This window comes from Halyomorpha halys, unplaced genomic scaffold (assembly GCF_000696795.3).
Source record: "Halyomorpha halys isolate HHAL.00 unplaced genomic scaffold, Hhal_1.1 Scaffold999.1, whole genome shotgun sequence".
Taxonomy (NCBI): Eukaryota; Metazoa; Arthropoda; class Insecta; order Hemiptera; family Pentatomidae; genus Halyomorpha; species Halyomorpha halys.
The window spans coordinates 369994-388688 of record NW_027106312.1 but is presented as its reverse complement, the minus strand read 5'-3'; the positions used below and the strand labels follow the sequence as shown (position 1 = coordinate 388688).

Sequence of the window (18695 nt, the reverse complement as noted above, 5' to 3'; positions counted from 1 at the left end):
TTAAAGTTTTTTTGGTATATAATAAGATTAATAAAATTCCTAAATAAAACAATTGTTCGATGTAAGCTCACTTTTTCATACTTTAACATATTTTATGACACTTCTTCACTCTGTGTAAATTGGTTGTTCCCATAAACTTTGAAATTATCAGTAAACACATGATTAGTGTAAGTTAAAAAATTATCATGATATAACATAACATGTTGATTAAACACATTCATCAGCACATCACTCATCATATCTGGATGATTTTGTTTCATTGGGTGCCGCACCATTATGCAGATTTTTTTCATGTGGCGACGAACATGAATGTATTTCTTTAAATATGAAAGACTTTTAAACTGAAACTGCTTTTATTGTTCTAAAAATAAAATAATACATTAAATAATAAACGATCAAACCTGTACTACAGGAATGAGCCTAGTAGTCAAAATTTAAAACCTACCTGGAAAAAAAAAAAAAAAAATTTAAGTACGTGTCTTAATCTGTAAAATGTAACCATTCACTCCTAATAAGAAACAAAATAAAAATTCAGTTTTTTCTTAGGCCTCAGGTGGCGATAAAGAGGTTACTTTAACCTTTTTAGCATGCAAAATAGCTACTAGAGTGGAGAGCAGTAGCCCAGTAAAAAAAAAACTCCTAAGAGTTAAAAATATCTTAGGTTACTGACCTGTCAGATTGGCTCATTGACAATATATAGCGCACTAAGTGTTATAATGAAATTTAAACATTATTTGCACATAGCTCAAAAAGTATACATTTTATCAAACTATTAATTATTATCCAAGATACAGCGTATTCTGTAACTGTATTTATTTTTTAAACATTCTCATTTGGTTCCCATTGTAATCATATTTTTGATACCTAATCTACATTATTAAACTGGACTTTACATGTATATTTCTCTTTTTTATGACTCCTCTTCCTGATCGTATCTGACAGAAGGGAAGAGTTATCTGGAGTTAACCAACCTATTCTAACCATGATGGAGGGTCAAGTTTTCATTTTGTAGGACTGCCACGAAATAAAAGTTATCCCCTCAGGGTAAGAGTCTAAGTTGATGTTCGTAGCTGTTGACTCCCATCAGCTACCAACAGCCCAAGGCTTTGTACGTGTCTTTAATATCTTGCTCACTATTTTATTGATCAGTCTTTTAAGCGAAAATGCCTATGAAATTGATATTAATGGTGATTCTCCTTGCTATGCTTTAAAAAAAAAATGATTTCCAATGCAAGTAGAAGTTTTTTTTTTTTCTTTTCGACCAAGACTCCCATTGGAGTCCTATACTGCCCAACCATGGTTGGAGGTCTAAGTTTTTCAGTTTGTGGGACCGGCACAGCCAATAGACATCAAATTTGCAAAAAGTTATAATGGAAATTAAAATTATGTATGCATAATCAATTTTTTTGTCTTTCAATTGACTAAAGGTGTGTTCTGAGTGGTGATTAAATTCTCTGCAAAAGAAAAATGAATTATTAAAATTGGACGATTTAAATAAGCAAAAATATGGCTTATTAAAAATTTTAACCATGTTTGTAAAAGTTTTCGGACAGGTTCCTTTGGAAATATGTTAACTTTTGTAAGAACAAATATTTGCCTTTTCTTCTGTGAGTGCAGTTTCTTCTCAGCACTGGCTTCTTATGCTGAAAAATACTAGTTCAACTCCTATTCAGTTCACCTGTTCTGTTCGGCTCAGGATAGGATCTCACTTATTAACATGTGATAATTATCTAAAAATATCTATTACAATAATATACTTATGTTGGGTAAAAGATAACAACTGAAAAATGAAAATAAATATTTTTAAGGAATGAAATTACTCAACTTAAATAACAAGTATATTTTTAAAAAATAGTACAAAAGTATATGTACTTACATTCAAACTTTTATTATGTTCAATACTATTATTAGAAACAACTAAAAATGAAAATAAGATAATGCAGTAATTGTATTACGTAGGAGGATCTAATACAAATATTCGTTTTTCAAGAGACTTGATAGGGAACAGGAATGTAATAGTTGAGGCATGAAGCTCTTCTAAGGCCATCTGTGCATGGAGACGAGTAATATCATCCTTATCATACTTGTATATATGCTTCAAACTTTTGTATATATCAAGTAGCAAAGGCTCTAAAGTCTGAAAATTTGAGAATATACCATTAGACAAAACTTATATATAAGGTACAAAAATTTTATTTATAAATAATTTTTAGTTTATTATACTTTGAAAGTTCTTATATTGAATTATTCCAATTTATAAACAAATAAATAAAAGTCATAAACTTAGAAATGAGTGGCAGTTGTAAATTATAGTATGTATAAATTATACATGTAAATATATTATAAATGTAAAAAATAGATTTTTTTTAGACATCTGAAACCCATTTTTTTTAAGTTAGATTTTCCAGTTATGTTAGTTCTATCCTCACTAGATGTACAAGGAATCTGATATTTTGTAACTACAGTTTTTTATTTAATGTTCACTTATTTTCTTTTGTTAAAATACACAAAAGTTAAAATGTTAGCTTTAAAAGTTCAATAAACCCTCCTCCGTCAGGATCAGCTGGTTAGCATTCTGTTATTTCATTTAGCAGCCCTGAAAATCAACTAGCTGCAATCTATATGGGATAACCGATACTTATCAATGGGAAATCTATGAGAAAGTAATCAAAAATTATGACTACAGAACTCGGTAGCAACCAGATCAAATGGAAACAGGTATCCAGTCTGGTAGTCCTGAGATGAGATTTTATGTAGTATCAGATCACTTGGGTATAAAATCAGCTTAAGGAGCACTAATCACACAGACATTGCATGGTGTGAGGAATAAGGTGAAAGATTTCACCAGTATATTAGAATTATAGGGGGTTAGCTACCAAGGAAAATGTGATACTCACATCATGTAAGATAACACCTGGAATTCATAAAAGAATTGTTCCAAAATAATCTTATGGAAAACAAGTTTTCAGAGAATAGTTAGTATCATTAATGAATTACTCTTTCTTTGCATTTAAGTAAAAAATATTGTAAAATTCTTTATGATGTTTATGTATCTTTAACATTTTTAAAAATATAACAGTGACCAAAAATTCAATAAATATTGCAATTTCCTGGAAACGGGTATGACATATTTTTTTAGATATAATATTTAGCTAAAATATTATATCTAAAAAATTAGAGCTCCTATACAAAAACTAATGTCATGTTTAAATTCAGGGCATCATACACATATGATACCAGCTTCAAACTACTATTGGCTTCTGTTACAACAATTACATTTTTATCAATAAGAAGATGCAGACCATAGTATGATGTAAGAGCATGGGATTTTTATTCAGTTAGTATTGAAAAATAAATGGCAAACATTTGGACTCACATTTAAAACTCCTTCACCGAGACCTTTGAATAATAAAGTTAGAACCATAACAGCAGCTCTTCTAGGTTCAGGAAACTTATCAGTTTCATAAATAGCTTTTATACATTCAAGAATCTGAAAAATAAAAAGTTATTACAATGATTGGCTCTAAATATTAAATTAAAAGGAAAAAAACCTGCATTATAAACTCATAAAGGGCCTTTGGTTTAATATTTGTTAAGTAAGTAGAATTATACAAGGTAATGATAAGATTAACAATGGCTACAGACCAAAGATGGTATTGCCCATATAAAAAGATTAATGGAAAAGAGGTCAAACTAGTACAGGAAATGAAAAAGTACAAGATTAGGGAAACAAAAAATAAGGGCTCAATTGAATGATGGATTTATAATGTACTATTCTGAATGATCTAAATATGCGGGCAAAACAGTTACTACAAATCAATAAGAGGAAAGTAGAGTCCTTAACTAAAAAAAACAATAAATTCTCAGCCTAGGAATGTAGCATTCCATTTAAAATAAAACTAAATTTATGTATCAACAGATGATTATAGTGTTGCTAAGAACGATCATTTTTACTACAGCTTGCAGCATATAGATGAAGTGAGAAATTGGAATGAGTTTGTGATTGTACAAGAAGAGGAAGTAACAGAAATTTAGGACAGGGAGTAGTTGGTAGGTACTCAAATTTGGTTTTGACAATTATATTGTGTCATGGTTAAATGTTTTTAAATGCATAAGAGTTATAGGTTTAAAATTTGTATTATAATCTTAAGTTAATAATAATTTACAATTCATAAATGTATGTATTAAATTGTGTTTGGATGCATGTTTAAATCCATTTAAACATGATATACGTATTTTGTGATCTCAAATGTTGAAATATTTTTTTTTTGTAATATTTGATCATAAATTACTTGAGGGCAAAATTCTGCTACAAGTACTAGATCAAATCTACTGCTTACCTCAGTGAAAGTGATTGGAAACAGAATTGTATATGTGAACTACAAATGCATAAAACATAAACTTATTTTTCTATACAACCAAATTGAAGTACGTTAAGAAATAAGGAGTTCATGATTTTTTGTTTTGAACATAAATGTATGTCCAAATAATGAAGTTCGTTTTAAAAAAACATTCAATTGTTAACTGATATATGTGGTTACAGAAGATAGTGCCTTAGCTCTTGAAAGGAACCGTGAGATTTGGTTGTGGTTTTTACCCGATAATGTTTTCATGTTAAATATGTTTTTGAAATGGATAGTGAGAGAGAAATGAAACTTTTTAATATTCCAATTACTTGTTTCTAAAGTAAGTAGTTAGGGCCCACAGTGGCTAGAAAAAATGATATTGATGAAGAAATAAAGGCAGGAAATGCTAGTTACTTTTCCATTTTTCGAAATTGTTTAGCTCATGCCTTCTGTCCAGAAACTTTAAGTTAGAACTTACAAAAACATTAACGTTCCAACTATTCTATACAAATGAGAAATAGGGAGGAACAGTTCCTTAAGGATTTTAAAAATAACGCATTGTTTAAAATATTTGGACTGAAGAAAAATGTTTTAAGAAGAGAATTTAGAAGGCTATTCATTGCCGAATTGGGTGAACTGCACTTTGTAAATATAATTCAGGTTATATAACAACATCAGAATGTGCTTATAAGGTTGAAAGACTCTATTATGAATGAATCCCTAAAAAGTCAATAAACACTGATCCGATTGGTAGCTGTTCCCACTATATTTTCTTTTACCAGGCTTCAAACTAAATTGAACTGAGATGTGTTGAGTCTATAAAATTTTTGAAACTTACATCATTCTGCAAATGGCTAGTTATTAAATCAGTATAAATCCTAGTCCAGCTATGGTATACACTCTTAAATGGTTGGCAATGTTCATGATTTAACCTTTGGCTAAGGGAATGTAATTTTTTTTTTTTAAAGAAAAACCCTTAACACTTCTTGCTTTCTTTATTTATATATTTTAGATGATGTTTTGGGCAAACTGTCCATTATCCAGTTTATCTTCATTATACAGTGTCTTATATCCCTCTCTCTTTTTTAATAAGTGAGAACTGGGAACCCAGAAAGCTGATGTTAGTTCAACTCCCTACCTGGTAAGTGGCCCTGAAAGGTCTAGAATTTTTTTGAGGAATATACATCCAAAGGTCTGGAGGAAAAACATCCCAAGAACTGAAGCAACTCTGCAAGGGTTTTTTCAGAGACCTGACAGCATTCGATCAAGGCCCCTCAATTCCAAAATATGCCACAAGGAGAAGAAAAAGATATCTCTCATTTTAAGAGAATAGTATTAGTTATAAAATAAGTCCAATATGTAAGTACCAGAAAAGTAGGTAAATAGTGTAAATAAAATAGAATTATTGATAATATAATAATTTATAGCTGGCAATTAGCAGAATGACAGAGAATTCAGCAACTTTTTTAAACTCAACGCATCTCAGTTCAATTTTCTTTGAAGTACAGTAAAAGAAATATAGTTGGAATAGCTATATATTTTTTATTGGAGCCAAGTTTTGACCTAAAGTGTAAGACTTCATCAAAGCGACTAGACAGAAGATTCTAATATTAGAAAAAAAAAGAATTATTCACACACAAAGATTCATAAAGTAGCTTTAGAATATATCATTTACCCTTACAATTCAGTCCGAAATATTGGCACAAATAAAAAATAAGTGTGTCTTACAATTTGCATTTTTTTTTCACTGACCACATCCCATCTCTCTTACTTACCAGCTTCTTCTTAAATTAAATCTCTGGTCAATAAAAAATTCATCAATACACTTCTTACATTAAATTTTCAATAGAAACGTTTCATAAATCAGACATACTAATCCAAACCTTTGTAAAGATAGAACAAATCTAATAATGATGGTAGAAATTAAAACAGGCACATTTAAGATGCAAATATTAATTTTCATTACCTCTACAAGATATGGTGTAATTCTAAAAGACAATATTTTGCATAATTCTCCTAAATTTGAAAGACTAGATGCCCTCACTAGCTCATCTTGATCGCGACATCCAATTAGGAAGCATGATATAAGTTCTTTCTTATACACCACTGCCATTTCATCTAAAACATGAATAAAGTACACCTAAGTTGAAATAAATTTTTGACAGTTATACTTATTTACATATATTATAGTTATGAATGTTTAAGGATTAGAAGAAATAAACTATTTGCTTTTTAACTTTGGTAAATACTCCTATCCTAAAAAAGGTTTAACATATTATGATAGTTTAAGACAAGTTTAATGCCTGGACCAGCTAATCAAGCAAGGAGGTCGTGATGTAGTCAGTCTGGAACCTTGCTAGTGGTAGGTGACCAGTCCTAACCAGAGTGCGAATGTCAAGATTCATTCTGCAGTGCTGCCACCAAACAAATATTAACTAATCCAGGTGGGAATACATTTGGTACGAGTCTTGGAACTCTCCTCCCAATCTGGTCAACCATCATGAACTACATGAAGTAGAATAACCAATAAAAAATGTATATATTGTTTACTTATTTAATTGGTCCAAGACTCCAATTCAAGTCCTATAAAGCACCACTTAAATATCGTTCATTCAATAACACTGAAGCTAAGAAGTTCAAACTCTGATTGCCCACCAGCAGGAAATTTAATTAGGACTAATGACTAATGCATATACATTGTGAAGTTCAAAACTTAAAATTTTTCTGGAGACACAAAAACAGAATTTCTGTTGAGTTGAACCACTGGACTTATCTGAGAATTTCTTTTTTCATTCTAAAACTACCACCATTGTGTACAGTATGAAACACCACACCTGCCCATATATACTAATTACATATGTGTTCAAATGAATACTTGAAAAAAAAACCCAAAAGTCCATTCCAGAATAAACTGTGAGATGAGCCCTTTTTGAAAATTGCATTTTATATAGGTAAACCTTAAATTATTAATAATACAAATACTAAGTCTTTAGAAAAGTCATTTTACATTTTAAAAAATTATTTAAATTCCGGTACAAAATCTACACATTAAAATCCTTCTTCAACATATACATTACATCATTGTCAATTATTTAACCACATTCAGCCAGAAGTTGAATTTGGTGATGATAGCAACTTTCAAGGTGGAAAACTCCTCGCTTTCTGTTTTGACATCTTTGTTGTTTTTGAATAAGCCATAGACAGAATAGAACATAATCAGACAATACAGTACAGGACTGTAAGAATGGTGATAAAAAATACTAACTAACATTCTATTTCTTAGATTAACTGATCAAAGGACAGGAGTGTTTTTTTCTGGATTATTACTTTATTCCTATTGAAATTTTTCTTTTAAAACTTCAATATATTTTACTTTTTCCAGTCTTTTATGTTCTTATTCTAATTTAAGATAAATTTTAAACTTTTAATAATATAGACTTTAATTTTAGGAATATATTGATCTCATAATTTTTTAACTCAGATTTTATACAGTTTCATATTTTGTTAAAAATCAAAATAATCAGTTTCCTGACCAACTTGTCAGTTTAAATCTTCATTGCTAAGTGTTCAGATTTGATATCATCTTTATAAGACAAGATTTGTGTATACTATATTATTTTATAACAGATTATGAGTTATTAAAATAATGGAAAGTGTCCAAAGAAAAAATAGGAATTTCATCCACAACACAGCTATGATGTTTTGTAACATAACTGCCACCATTACGATAGTGGATAGGAAAGGAATTAGTGTGTTCATGAGCTCTTTTACTAATGACATTTAGTATTAATTTTAGTGAAGTTTTATAGAAGAAAATAATAATATAAAGGTAAGTGATTAATTAAGTCATTAATTTGTAACAAATCAGTGTCTGTGATAATAGTATTATTAGAGTACGTCTATTAAAAAACCTTTACACCAATATTAAATTTTTAAGCAGATCAGAGCTATCAAATGAAAATTCTCTAATGTTAAGTTCAGTCCTCTTAATTATTCATCGAGTGAGAATGGAATCAACATGCCTTCTTTGAAAGGTTTTAATGAAAACAAATTCTACTTTTTTTTCTATCTATTTATTGAAACTGACAACTGTATTGAAAATCCATCTATTAAATGTGCTATTATTTCTATTAAAATGGCACGATACTAACTTCTGGAGAAACTACCCATTGCTAGCACTTCAACACAATTTAAAAAAAAAAATGTCTAGTTGTTCAACAAATGTTCCATTTTTCTGTGTGGAATCGGACCTTGGTCCATAACAAATTTTTTGTTATTTCTAAGGTCTATTATCATCTCTTTCAAAAATTAAATTATGTATATAAAAAATAATTCAAACCTAATTCCACACTGAACTTCTTGGCAAATCTGTAACTGAATCTTGACATCCCTAAAGAAACACTTGATAACATATAAAACTAAAGCTTTTCATTAAGTTTTTTTGTATTCAAATACTGTATAATAGTGCTAAACTGTTGTCATCATGATAGTATTTACAGTCATTACAGTGGTACACCATGGCAGTGGCTGAGGCAGTCAGTGTGACTGATGTCTGTAAAATGTCATTTTTTAAATAGGTTTTAATGTGAAAGTAGTTTTGCTGCTGCTACATATACTGCATATTATCATGCCAGACCTAGTGTGACAATAATCCCATGCAACAGTCTACAATGAATTAATGTACAACTTTTGTAATGACAAAGTACAAGTAAAGATAAATAATTAGAACTTATTTTAAATTCAGTTTAATATTTAAAAGAGTAATAGTATTGTTGCTTACTAAGAATTCTTCCTAGCTTCAAAAGTATTTCTCCAACCTTGAGTCGATTTTCCGTACAATGTTTGGATGACATGTATTCTTCTATGAGTGAAGTCAGAACTTCATCAGGAAAAGAAGAGGCCAAGGATGTTAAGCCTTCAACAGCACTTAAATATACATAGGAATCATCATCATTAAGATTTTCCTACAAATGAAGTAGATAATTAGAATTGAATCAAGCTATATTTATTCATATCATGGCCCACATTTTTTTTTTTTTTTTTGGCTTAATTTAATAATAAATTATTTTATTTTATTTTTTGAGTTTTAGTGAATGGTTGCAACTGTGTATAGGACTCCATAATCCGCAAAATTTACTTGGCACTTCAATATTGACTAAAGTTGGTTAGAGTTACTTTGTTGAGTAAGTTTAAAAAATGTATTAAATTTATTACATTATGTTAAGTCTTTTTTTTAATCATTGATTCTTTTTTTTAGATAAAAGTTTTAAAAAAAATTATAAGCTAAATTTAATCAATTGGCAAGAGAAATGAATAGGAGCATAACAATATATTTGGTTATGAAACTGCGAATTATCTTGAAAAATAATAAGTTTTCACCTTTTAATTACCATTTTTGGCTGAACATTATGTGAAACAAAATAAATACATGGTTACCCATATATAAAATTAATTCAAGTAAATCAATTAATGAATTAAAAATTACTTTAAATCATATAACATTAATAAATCTGCTTTTAAGCTCCCCATTAGGAATAATTTTTTTATCTCTAAACCCTAATTTTTTTTTTTTATTTTGGCAAGATGCAATGCCCTTGAAGTCCTATTGGACACCATAATAGTAAGCTGTTAAAAACATTAGAATAGTAAATTCTGTAAATCACATTAAGCTCAGTGATTTTTCCAACTCACGCTGCTAAAGATCCACTGAAAGACCCATAGCAGACAGTGTGAACATCTAGCCTGAAAACGTACACTATCAGCAGATCATGTGATTGATTTGCTACTTCACCCTCAGTGAGGCAGAATTAGCACATAAGTGATGCTGTCATGTTATGAGTTAACAGTGACCCACATATATCCCTATTATTATTCTTAATGTAACCCTATCTGATTAGAGTGGCATTTTGTTTTTGTTTCCATAGTGTCCTTTCCGAAACAGCTTAGTGTTTACTGTATTTTATTCTGACAACATTGTTTAGCTATTTTGCTATAAGCCACCTTTATTCTACGTTTTGCATAGCTTAGACTTATACCAAAAACAGGTAAAAGCCTGCAGCATTAAGGGATTAAAGGCTGACAGTAATGAACCTCCAAACACTACAGTTAAGACTTTATTTAGAAAATAAAAAATTAATTTTCCACGGGTAAATTAGTAAAATTAATGAGTTTGAAAAATGCTATTTTTTATTTTTCATATTCGTTACTTAAAAGTGGTGTTGACGATCATGGTAGCTCAAAATTCAAAATTATTAATTTAAAAACATATCAATTTATTAAATATTAATAAATACTGATAAATTTACCTACTTTAAAGATGAACAAAATTGTGTCCATTTGTTTGAGTGTCTCCTGATCTTTAGCCTTTATTAGCCGACCAAGTTCCCTCAAACCATGTGCCCTAATAGGCAGCAATGGATCTACTGACTCTTCTAGAGCCTTAGCCAAATTAGTTTGCACTTTCTCGACTCTCTCTTTATTTTTCTTTACAACTCCATGAGACAGAATCAATTCATATAATTCATTAGCCAGAACATTAGTTTCACTGTTGGGAGATTTAAAATTCTTCAGTGGCTCTACTAAACATTTGAAAATATTCCAATCCACAGGTTTATGTTTAACAGGTGAATCTACAATAATACCTAACACCATGAGTCCTAAGCAAACTATATCATCACCAAACTGTTGATGTTCTTCTATAACACCTTTAATAAATGTTACAATACAAGAAGGATCTTCTCCTAGAGATTTGTGAACATCAGAATCATTACATATTTCTGCAAGCATTTTAGCATAAATAAGCTGCTTTACTAGGTCCTTATTTTCTATTATTAATTCAAGAAGCATATTAAAAATCTTAACTTTTACTGAGGTATTACCATATGAGAGCACTAAATATAAAATTGAATCAGCTATATTTTCAGGATCACTATCATCAGAACCATCATCTGTGTACACACCGCCTTCTGAACCAAGTTGGTATATAACATTTAAATTTTCAAACAATGCAGCATCAAATATTTCCTTAATATTTGTCTTCTCATCAGCCATAATGCAATAGGTAATGTCTGATATTTTTGGTTTTAAGTAAGAAACACTTAGTCTAGTCTTTGAGTAGAGTTTAAAGAAATGTATAAACCCAAGTTTGAAAACATTTGGAGAAACAGACCAGGGTGCCGAAATTCCACAACAACAATGAATGGCTTCCAATGATATTCCCATATCATGCTCTGTGGCAGGTCTAATGATAGGTTGTAACAACGGTGTAACAAAGTATTTATTACAGTCTTCAGTATTTTTTTCTGATAATAATTTTAAACTCATGACTGCAACTTGTCTATATTCACTGTTTTTTCCTTTCAACAATTCCAGTAACTAAAATTATTAAAAAATAATTATTAGTACAACAAAGTAATTAAAAGAAATAATAAGAACCTTAAAAAAAAAAATAATAAATAAGAAAGTAGTATAATAATCATAAGTGGTATATTAAAAACAACAAAAGTAAAATTAACTAAAAATGAAAAACAATCAAAGGAATAGAATTAATATTGTAAATCTTATTATTATTCCATAAGTCAACATAAACAATGAATTTCAGCTTTCTTTATAAGAGAATGTCACATTCCTTGTTGCTGATGAAACCACAGTCCTCCTCTCTCAGCCTTAAGCTTCCCCTTCATTTCCTCTGTGGGGAAGGGTGATTAATGATACCTCATTCTACACATAGGTGTTCCTAGTTATACTTTTAAGCTAATCCCATATAGCGAATCTGTCTTTGGTCTTCTTTATTTAATAATTAGGCAAACATCGATATCACTACATAGCACTTCACTACTTCTCACTACATAGCCTTAACATTACTTCCTTCAATTGTTATCTATAAACAATCAACTTAGTTAAAAAAATCTGCCTGAAGAACTTTTTCTAAAACCAAGAGGGGATTATTCAATACCTTGGGTCATTGTCCAGAAATAAGAAAGTACATAAGTAAATGTTCAGATTTAGCTCTTTATAGTATATTTTTTCTCTTTATGAAAATTAATTCAAGAGGTAAATAGAACTTTCAATTTTTTCCAAACCAGCCAATCACGGTTGTACTCTCACCATCAGATAACTATTTGCCATTCACATATTTTGTTTTGTATATATACAGTCCCCTCCTGGCTCCTCCAGGTTTATGAAAACTTTGTTCCAATATTTTCACATTTGGTCTAGGTCACCTGTACATCTCAGGATTTGTACCACATAGTCGGAAATTATTCCTGAAGAATGGATACTTAGAAAACTATTTTTTACAAGTTTTTGTAAACAAATGGTCAATTATCATTCAAAATCTAATGGATGATGTTCACTGTTAAGCATTGAAAATAGTAGTTGAAACTGTTAAAACCCTAAGTAAATTATAATGAAACATTCATATTTTTTGTTGTAATATAATGTTCATGTAGATAGTTTTTTTTTTGTTTTTTTTTGAGTGGCATAAAAGCACTGCGGCCAATAAGGCCTATTGTGCGCAAAGTTATTTGTAACATAAAACACTAAATTACCAAAGTAACAATTAACAAAACACCTGTCAAATAATGACTTCTAAAATCAGATACATAAACCTTACATACCTGAGGATAAAGAGAAGAATGCTTTGGAGCTGTTAAAATTTTAGCTAATACAGAAATATGTTCCCAGTAATGTGGACTATCTTTACAATCTCCAGTTAAATCCAGAATTGCACGTAACATTGCTAGAAGCCCACCCTCAGAAGTAAGTCTATCACTTAATATATCACTAATCCAACGATGTAACTTCCTTGGAATATCCTATAAGTTTTAAGATATGAATAAATACTTGAATTAATTCTTTGTCTTTTGTCTATCATAAAAAAAATTCAAACTGACCTTATTTCCGAGCATTACCATAAGCTCTTGTATCACAAGTGGTTGATAAGTATCTTCAATTAACACTTTTAAAAATTTAGAACACAATTTTGAATCTACAGCTTGTTTTTCTATGATAAGTTGGAAATTTGCAGCAATTAGATCTACTAAATGTTTAGATGTGATTAAAGTTTGATATAATTCTGATTCATAAAGGCTCATAACCCCAAGAACAGAATAATTCAAGAGAAGTAGTGTCTATAAAGCAAAACAAATAAAGTTTTTAAGAACAATTGAAAGAGTGTTATTTTACAATTTAGAAAAATTTATTCAAGTCTAGGAACATATTGTTTTACTTAAATTATATATTTTTCTATTCAACTATTTGCTTGAAATTAAAATATAATCTCAAATACTCTACTGTTTATAAAATACATAGATATACTACATGAGGGTATGGTGGCTGAGTATGTAGAGGTGAGGATATCACATTGCTTAGTTTGGAATATATTCAATTCTCACCTGAATCAGTAACAGAATATATATTTTGAGACGATTCCAAAAATTAATCAAGATGTTCCCCCTCAGGTTAAGACTGAAATCAAACCTCTAGTTAACCATCAGGGGTAGGCCACAAAACCAAAAGACCCATTTGCTAAACTGGTTCCCTCCACCAGTACCAATACCATTCTTGACATTTGTCAAATGTAGAGAAAATGAAATTAATAAACCCAAATAACTATTATTTGTAAAAGTATAGTATTAGAAAACTATTCTGAAGTCCTAGGGGTATAAAATCATACTGATGATATAAAAGAAAGCAATCACAAAGGAGTTTCATAACTATGAACTTCATAACCTGTTTCCCTCTCTTGAGTAGACTATAAAACACATTAGGGTCGCTGATAGAACAAGAACTGGAAGTTAAAGTTAGTTTCTTTTAACTATGGGAAGAAAATCAAGATCACAATAGATAGCAATCCAGAACAGACATGAAATAAAGACCAAAAATCACATGTTTTTCTGGAACTAAAGCCACTTTCAGTTCTACTCCACAAAATGAAACAAAGAGAGGACTTAAAACAAAATACTATAATAAAACATATTAAAAATTTGTCATTTAAATAATGGAGGTAAATAATAAATTTTTATTTTTGTGTTTGTGTATATGTGTAATTTTCATCAAAAGCCTAGTTCAAAGACAAAAAGTTATGAAAAACAGAAAAGTATTTAAGTAAGTATGTGCCTAGAATGTTTGAGCAGCATTTTGTGTGCTCTGGTGCAAACAAAGAAGGCGAAAAGCAGTGGGTAACACTTACAGTTTTGGAATTCCTCAATACTGTATGGAGTACGCAATATCCAAGTGCCTGGAGGAAGGTTGAGGACAACCCAACGTTCAAGAAAGGCAAATGTCCTTCTTGTCCAGCAAATTACCGACCTATCTCGCTTTCAAGTGTTTTGTCTAAGAATGGTCTTAGCTCAGCTGCAGATCTATCTATATAAGGAAAATAGGATGTCGTCTAAGTAAGCAGGTTTCTGGAGGTACCAAGATACAACTGAGCAGGTGACTCATTGCGTGATTCTAAAAGGCGGCTTCCAATGCAAACTAAATATTCTTGCAATGTACTTTAAAGCTACTTTTGACAGAGTCTATAGGAAAGTCCTTCTAAATAAGCTCCTGAAAAAGAATGTCAATGGAAAAATGTACTGAGCCATTCAGTCCTTCTTGGCTCAGAAGTTTCTCAGAGTAAGATACAATAGCTGGTGTTCAAGATTTAGAACTTTTAGCCAAGAATGGAACCAAGGTTTTGGAATAACTACAAAATCCCAACTCGATGGCTCAAGATAAAAAAATCCTTTATGCTGAAAGTCAAGGCTTTACTTGAAGGAAGAAGGTTTGACTGTGAAGAGAGGGAACCATTTATACAGGCACATTTCCCAATCCACTATCATGCAACCAAGGCAGTCCTTTAACTCCTCCACAGAGTTGATAAGAAAGTAACATATAGCTATGAGTTAAAGCAATATCCCTGGAAACTATAGCTCAAAATACCTTCCTCAGGATTGGCTTCAGCTATCTTTGCTGTAACTAACCTGCATGAAAGTCTATCAAGTACTGTTTTGGAATGCAAATCCCATTCTCTCCAAGGTACTTATTTAGTCCTACAGTGAATTCCGAGCCATTGTGGGATTTCAGGAAACGAAGAGGCAGATAATCTTACCAGGCAAGGGGTAAAATTGCCCACAACCAGTCCATCCAAGATCCTATGACTCAATAAAAAGAATGATAAGGACCATATTTAAGGAGGAAAAAAGAAATAAACTTGGAAAAGGTGGAAGAGAAAAGATATAGGTGTTAGGTGCAAAACTCAATCCCAGCTGACTTTAGAGAAAATCCTGCTTCCACCTAACAACTAGATATGACTATTTGCAGAATCATCTTCACAAGATAGGCCTGGCTTAGGATACAGCATGCGTACAGTGCAAGTAAAGGAGAATGAATGGAGACCACCTTGACACATGTCCTTCTCTGACTGAATCGAGAAACAAAATATTTGCTGATGAAACATCTGAAAAATCAAATTTATATTGGGCAGAAAGACATCAAATGGATGAATTACTAATGCCTTCAGCCTAAGAAAAAAAAAAAATAGGTTTCACACTTTTATATCATCAATTTAAGGACAGAATTTTCAAAATAGCTTCCTCCAAAGTACCTTTTATCTTGTTTATTTGATAAGTAATAATAAAAAATGAATAAAAACAAACTATAAAAGAATTTGATAGTTAAGTAAAGGAGAAAATAAATGTTTTTGTGTTTCCATGGTTGTTATAAAAGTCAGTTTTCACTTTCACTTACCTTCGTCTGAAAGAGAAAGGGAAAGTATTATCATCATGATAATAAAGAAATTGTTTTTAAAACGTGCAAGGAATAATGTCATCTCTAAGTCGGATTGTAGGTGAAACCTGGGAGATGTATACACCAGATTGTTTTATTTGCTGTCAACAGGACACAATAAAAAGAGAGAAAATGTAGTGTTCTTTGTGATTTGTAAAATACATACATAAAAAAATGTTGAAGGTTATAAGAAAGATCCAAAAATAGTAAAATATCCCTAATTTCTTAATTCTTATGCATGACAACTCTTTGGAGATCAGTAGATCACTGACAAGATCGTGTGAGTTTCAGATATACAAATGAACTCCTACTTTATCATTTTTATATCAACCCTGTCTCTGATTGACACAAGAGTTAAAACTCTGTAGGATAATAATTATTTACTTAAATAATATTTCAACAATGCAACTTTTAATAACCGCTAATGAACAACAGTAATAAGGTTCCGAAGATTCAATGCCAATCCAACCAACATTCCTCTACAGACCTCTGTCCAAGGAACTTGATCAGACCTAGCACGATCCTTTTTTTTCTTCATCTTTCTCTACCTCTTGGATATTTACCTGTTGGTTCAGCACAGATTATCTTTCATTATCTTAATTATACAGTCCAGCAACTTAAAAAATAAACTAAAATTTAAAATTGATAAACATTTGAAAAAATAACTTTTTATTTATTTTTTAAACTTCAAATGAATAATTTAAAAAAAATTTCAGCTTAGGAAAGTGTGGGTGAAGGGTAAATCAGTAATGAAAGCACAAACCAAAGGTTCGAGAACTTACAATTACACAGCAAATCAATTCATACCTAATTAAATTTATAATTTCTGAGGCTGTTAAAAACAAAATTATTAAAGTAATATCACTATAACAAAATCATAAGAAAACAATTATTTTAAAATTAATCATACTAACATTATAAAATTAACTTTATGGTATCACTTAATCAAAAATGCAGAATTTGTTATATCGGGTAACTTAAAAGTTTATTGTTTAAAACTTGGAAGTTTATTGCTATAAATTATAAAACTTAAAAGTTTATTGTTATAAACTATAAAAGCTTAAAGTTTATTGTTAATTAATAATTAATTAATCTGTATATGATTTTTTTAAACAAGTACTGGTGAGGAGACAGTTTGATGCCCCCACAATTTTTGAAGTTTTAATCATAAATTTTCTAAAGATAAAACTTAGAAATGGATATGAGAAAGGTAAAGTATCCACAACATTAAATCATGAAATTTCCTTAGATATAACTTAGAAACAGGCATAGGGCTAGCTTTGAAATACTGACTACAAATGAGTTTTATTACAAAGAATGAATCAGCATTAACAACTTAGGATTATTAGTTTTTATGGCTAAACACCTTTATAAAGGCAGGAAACATAGGGTAGCCCACAGGTTACCTTCCCAACCAATTCAGAAAGGGTGGGTTGAAATTCATTGCATAAATCTGTAATAAAATAAATGTATACTTCCTCAGGCCAGAAACGAACCGATATCATTACTGATTTATATTACTATCATGCTATACCAACACACTCAACCACCAAGGTGTCACCTGAAGATTATACAGCAACATAAATAAAATCAATAACTTGCAAATGTATTAACATCAAATACACATTCAAGATTTAATTATAATGAATTACCTCTTCTATCTGTTGACTTTTGGAATGAAAACATAATTTCTTAGATACTTTCTTTTCTAGTGGGACTCCAATACCATTTTTAATATAAGGTAAAATACCTATACATGAAATCATTTCAATGGATGTTTTTAACAATTTTTGTTGCTGCAAACTTATTAATAACTCATTATCTTTGCTATATAAAATATTGACATCATTTAGTCTTTGAAGAAGGATTTGTAGAAATTTGACCCTAGAACAAACATTGTTAAAATGAAATTATCTAAAATTGGAAGTTTTATATATAGTTGTAAAGACAAAAATAAATCACCTAGGAGAACTATCAGATAAATTTAACTTCTTTTGAACCTGATCGACATATTTCAACCCTTCTATACAATTTATATCTTCATTTTCAGTTTTAATAGTTAAAGCTTGATCCAATGATGAAACTTGCTCTTTAAAAAATAAGCCAAAATGTTCAAAACAATATGTGAGAAAAATGAGATGAAAACTATTTCAATACTGAAAAATCCTAATACCTGACAAAGGTTTAATAAGTTTTTCAATAGCCTTAAAATTACTTTTTAGATCCATGGTTCTACCACAATTACATACTATCTTCAAATAATAAACATTTAATAAATGAATATTTAAAAATCATGAATGGAATCAGGTTAGAGGTATAGACTAAAAAAATAACTTTAATAATAGTTATAAGTGTAATTTAATAGAATTGTCATATATTCCATTTAAAGTATTGAAAATATAGTGAATACAGATTTTCATTAGACACAGAGAAGACACAATCTACTTCACAAATTTAAAAAGTAAGATTATCTATCTTAAGCAAAGGTTACTCAGTAAGAAGGTTATGGAATTCGTTTGTACAAAGGTTAATTAATTCCTAGATATCATTTTATCTTTTTCTTTTTGTTACATTTAA

The 18695-nt window shown here is 30.0% G+C and overlaps 1 protein-coding gene across 1 annotated transcript; it reads right to left on the bottom strand.

Annotated features, from left to right (window-relative positions):
* Window positions 1–445: 445 nt before the first annotated feature.
* Tango6 (transport and golgi organization 6) lies at window positions 446–18598 on the bottom strand. Its single transcript, XM_014431729.1, has 10 exons — window positions 18292–18598; window positions 18081–18207; window positions 17771–18002; window positions 13241–13477; window positions 12965–13162; window positions 10656–11720; window positions 9127–9310; window positions 6313–6464; window positions 3377–3490; window positions 446–2137 (listed from the first exon to the last, which is right to left on the bottom strand). Exons 1-10 carry the CDS (start codon window positions 18344–18346, stop codon window positions 1952–1954), a joined length of 2550 nt encoding a protein of 849 aa, XP_014287215.1. The 5' UTR covers window positions 18347–18598; the 3' UTR covers window positions 446–1951.
* Between the last annotated feature and the right edge of the window lie 97 nt (window positions 18599–18695).